At 51.2% G+C, this 4,324-nt stretch overlaps 1 protein-coding gene across 1 annotated transcript; it reads left to right on the top strand.

Moving 5' to 3' along the window:
* Positions 1-1,263: 1,263 nt before the first annotated feature.
* On the top strand, positions 1,264-3,612 carry LOC146601329 (uncharacterized). The gene is given in 3 exon segments (XM_085307470.1): positions 1,264-1,362; positions 2,976-3,497; positions 3,499-3,612. Coding segments are annotated over 3 exon segments (687 nt in total). The 3' UTR covers positions 3,565-3,612.
* Positions 3,613-4,324: the final 712 nt, after the last annotated feature.

Below are 4,324 nucleotides of genomic sequence, written 5' to 3'. Positions count from 1 at the left end.
AAAAAAAAAAAAAAAAAAAAAAAAAAAGGAGAGAGAGAGGAGAGAGAAAGGGAACAACATCAGTTAAAACCAAAACCTACTGCTGGATTTGGAACTTGACCCGCTCTTTAGTATCATTTTTTATCCCAATAAAGGAATTATATATTTTTTCCCTATGTATAAATAGTATTAAATGTCTGATTAGCAAGCAGGTTTGTAAGCAGAAGCAAGACTGTGATTCAACGTGGAGCAGACGGAGTGGTGAGTTACTGTAATTGCTTAGATGTGCGTAGAACCTGCCCTATACATGTGGGTTTGCAGTTGCTGAGGACACTCTCAGGTGTCACTCACAGACTTCCCTCAGTGACAGATAAAATGCAATTCTGTTACCAATCGTGAGTAGTTTCTTTAAAAAGGCTGCTAAGAAGTCATTTGCGTAATGAGGGTAGAAGCCTTCCACATATTCCTGTAGCCATAAAAGAGGAGTTTGATCCTGATGAGACGCTGTTGCGTTGCGACACCGCTGTAGAAGGAAGAGAAGGGTTATGCGTGTATAATTGAAGCTCTTTACAACTGGAGTAATGCAGGATGAGTGTGCCTAGGGCTTTTCTTACAGCTGAAGGAGAATTTAGCCCAGCATTTCACCTTGAGCCAGCAAAAACGTGGTTCCTCTGTTCAGTAAATTCCATATGTGAGATTAGCCTTGATGTTGAACAATCCCTGTTGATTTTCCCTTGATGGTAAGGCAACTCTRCAGCAAAATGCAATTAAGTTCATGATTACTTTCTAGAATGAGATACCAGGTCCCAGGTTTCCCTTTTGAAGTGTGCAAAATAAACTTTCCTCCCCCCGCTTGCTATCCAGGCRTTGCTTAGCCCTTCAGGGTTGCTCAGGAGATCGCCCTGGTACAGGCTGACTGCGCAGGGACTGAGATCGCCCTCACCCAGTGCCGCTTGCACGTTGCCCGGCAGAGGGTTAGGAGGCTGAACAACAGATGGGAAGCGCTCTTTAAAACGTGGATTCATTCTTCCCTGAGCTGTCTTTCCTCTAAAAGGATGCAGCCGATGAAATAGGAAAGAATGTTTTTTTTCCACCTCCTCATCCCTGATTCAAGCCTAGCCCCAGCTGACGGTGAGCTGGAGTCATTAACACGCCAAAGCTGCCATGTCCTGTGCGAAGCGAGCTCGGTGACTCCGGGGCCAGTTTCTAATGCACAGATGGTAAAATAATCCCGCTGCCCTGCTTGCCAGCTTTGTTTGCTGCCTGCCTGCGAAAGGCCAAAGAATGACTAGGGAGTGCATTAGCCCCTTCAACCTCTTGGAGACYGACTGGCGGGCAGGATGGGGAAAGCTGCGTGTGCTGAAGCATGTGGCTTCACCACGAGTCAGCGAGTTGACTCATGGAGCCAGGCGGACGGCTGACACCCCTGGAGCTCGCAGCTCTTTGCTCCTCCCTCCCCCTGGCCCTCTCCACCTCGCAGCAGAAACATCTGCACTGTACGTGAAGCAGCTCCTGGCTGCCTGCGTGCTGCAGCCCAGCAGATGAAAATCATCTGGGGCTGATTCCAGGTTCCCCCATACATCAGGTTGTACTGTAGTGTTTCGGGGGTTGTTTCGCATGTAGTTCAGCTGTCTCTGCTGTGGCTAGGGGCAGGGGGACAGCTGGGACAGCAACTGCTTTAGCAATGCAACTTTAATCTGCCTGTGTCCGTGAGTCAGCACCCTCTGAGTGCATCTGTCTCCAGYGCTGAGGCAGGATGTGCATATTGAAATAATACAGCCTCACTTTAAAAACCGGAAGACTGGGAGGGGAAGGGAAAAAAAAATAAAAGCAGGCTCAAGTGATCTGTTAAGCAATAGCTAATGACACAAAGTGACATGGTTCCAGCTTTGCATGGCATGAGTAAGGAGTCATAAGATGCAGGGAGAGATTCATTTAAACGCAGCTCGTTCAGTAACTCTCCAGCTGCATTAGCTTACCAGGAACCCTAGGAATCCGAAGAGCGTGTGTTCCTGGCSGCTGCGCAGCACAAGGAGGAGAAAGGCATCCCAGCATGTGTACGAAAGGTCCCCGTTCCTCCTTGGTGATGCTTCCGCCTGATGCAAGCGCTGGGAACAGTTGCAGCCCGTGCTGCAGGCCTTGTGCTAGCCTGGTGGCCAAGTGCCGAACTTGGCCGTGGGGGCTCCCAAACCTCGCATTTACCCTCCCCGCATGTCAAGCGCGGAGCGAGATGCCTCAGTAGCTCTCCTCTGCCCCAGTTACGACACAGTGAAATCCCCTTGGGGACTCTGGAGTTGATCCTTGCCACGTGCAAGGGGTTCGAGTTGGGCGCTTCGCTCTCTCTCTGCTTTTCTGACCAGTGGCAAGGTTCGATAACCTGTGATAGCCAGCCTGTGTCACGGTTAACTTTTTGCATCCAAGAAGCACCTGGGGGAGAAATTGGGACTTTTTTAAGACTCACATTATTTAAACTTGGAAATGTGTGTAAAAAGTCATAGGATAAATTTCCTATAGYTCCAGTTTGGAAAGAAAAATTGCCTTACTGAACTCAGGATCCAGAAGTGTTTGCTGTCTCGTTCTGTGTGCTTGCGTGTAGCTACACGTGTTGGTTGCTTGCATCCGAACCACCCAGAGCTTTGCCTAAAATCCAGCCCTGAATGTGGTCCACCTGAGCCGCGCTGGGAGGCCGGAGGCGGAGGGTGGGAAAGGCGCCGACTTAAGTAGATCGTCCTGCAGCGATGGCCATAAACGCTCTCTGTATTGCAAACGCATCCCTGTGCACTGGCCCGGTGCAAATGTAACTGGTTTTGAGGCTCCGTTCGCCCGCCGCTCCTTATCCAAATGTACGGCCAGCCCTGGGCAGCGCCYGGCTGAGCAGCGCCGGCAAAGCCGGACCGCGAGCAGGCCGAGCTCCTCCTGAGACGTTGTCCCCTCCCRGGGGGAGGTCGCCTTGCTTCGCTTTCACGTCGTTCAATCTGGTTTTACCTTTGTGATAGTTTAAAGACGCCTCTGCTGCCCGTTTGCGTTCTCTGGAGGGGAAAGGTGACGCAGAAGTGAAATTCTCCAAGGGCACCGCAGGAAACGTGGGCTCAAGTCCCCGCTCCAGCAGCAAGGGGCTGGCGCGGGGGCTCGTGTCCCCGTCCGCCCGCCGCAGGATTTTTCACCCCTCGTGCGGGTTTGGCGGAGAGATTTCCTCCCTTGCCCTTGGAGAACGCTGGCCAAAGCCTCACGCAAYGCTCTCGCCTTTCTCCCCGCGCTCCCAGCACTGCTTCTTGCTCGCTAATGAGGGTTTTTTTTTTCCTCCTTTGAAAATACAACCGATCCTGAGCCTGGTTTCCTTCGCCCCGCTGGGGCGCGAGCCGCCCGCGCGAGCTCAGGGCCTGCCCCGCGAGGCCCCCCCAAGCCGCGCGCGCGGCGGCTCCTTTTCTCCTGCGAAAGCAAAAGGTCGTCGCTGTCTCTTCCCGTCGCGTTCGCCAGTCCGGCCGGGGCCGCGCAAGCTCCCTCTTTTATGTTCCCTTTTTTGCATTTCACCAAAAAGGGGTATTTGCAATATCTGGTCATGTTGTTACTCAATGTATAATTTAGATGTCTTTGTCAAAAAAAATAAATAAATGAAAATTTAGTAGAAAGACAGAGCTGTGTTTTGGGGTGATCCTTCGCTTTGTGGCTCATGTTTCCAGCGGTCCGTCGGTGACTGCCTTTTCCAGGAGCTCTTGGCCGCTCCGTGAAATGACTCTCCCACTTTTCCTCTCCATCGTCATCAGAAAAAGGAGACAGCTGGTGGCAGCAGCACTGGTCCAAAATTATCMTTAAAGCAAGGAGGCGAGAAAGGCAAACTTTGGGAGCCTCTAATTGTTTCCAAAATTATTTTGTGGGTTAAAAAGCCATGTAGCTCATGAAACACGTTCCCCACCGATCTGGCAGGAGGGTTAAACGTGTGTATGGGGGGGGGAAGCAGAGACTGAGTTTCAGGGAGTATCGGAGGGGGAGCAAATTCTCGTTTTGCTTCTTTCCAACTAATCTGACTCATTGCTGTTCCTGCAATGTCAGGACGGGCCAAAAAAGATCAACTGGTAGAGCTCTTCCAAGCGCCGGCTCCTTCCCTGCCCGGCCAGGAGGCCTGGGGGGCTGTCAGAGCCGTTGGAAAAAACATTATAGATGGTCACACACAATTTCTTTTCGCTTTTTTTAAGGCTTGCTTTATACCAATCCCTGCTATATTTTTTTTTTTTTCAGCAAAGTCAGAAATAGGTTTTCGTCTCGTTTGCCTAACGGACTGGCTATGAAAAATACGTCGCTGGCAAGCGAGCGCCCTGAGAGTTGCCCTCGGCTTGTCCCGGCGTTG

Source organism: Rhea americana, unplaced genomic scaffold (genome assembly GCF_003343005.1).
Source record: "Rhea americana isolate MKP2758 unplaced genomic scaffold, rheAme1 scaffold_104, whole genome shotgun sequence".
Classification (NCBI taxonomy): domain Eukaryota; kingdom Metazoa; phylum Chordata; class Aves; order Rheiformes; family Rheidae; genus Rhea; species Rhea americana.
Note: the sequence above shows the minus strand (reverse complement) of the source record. Positions and strands in the feature narration are given on the sequence as shown.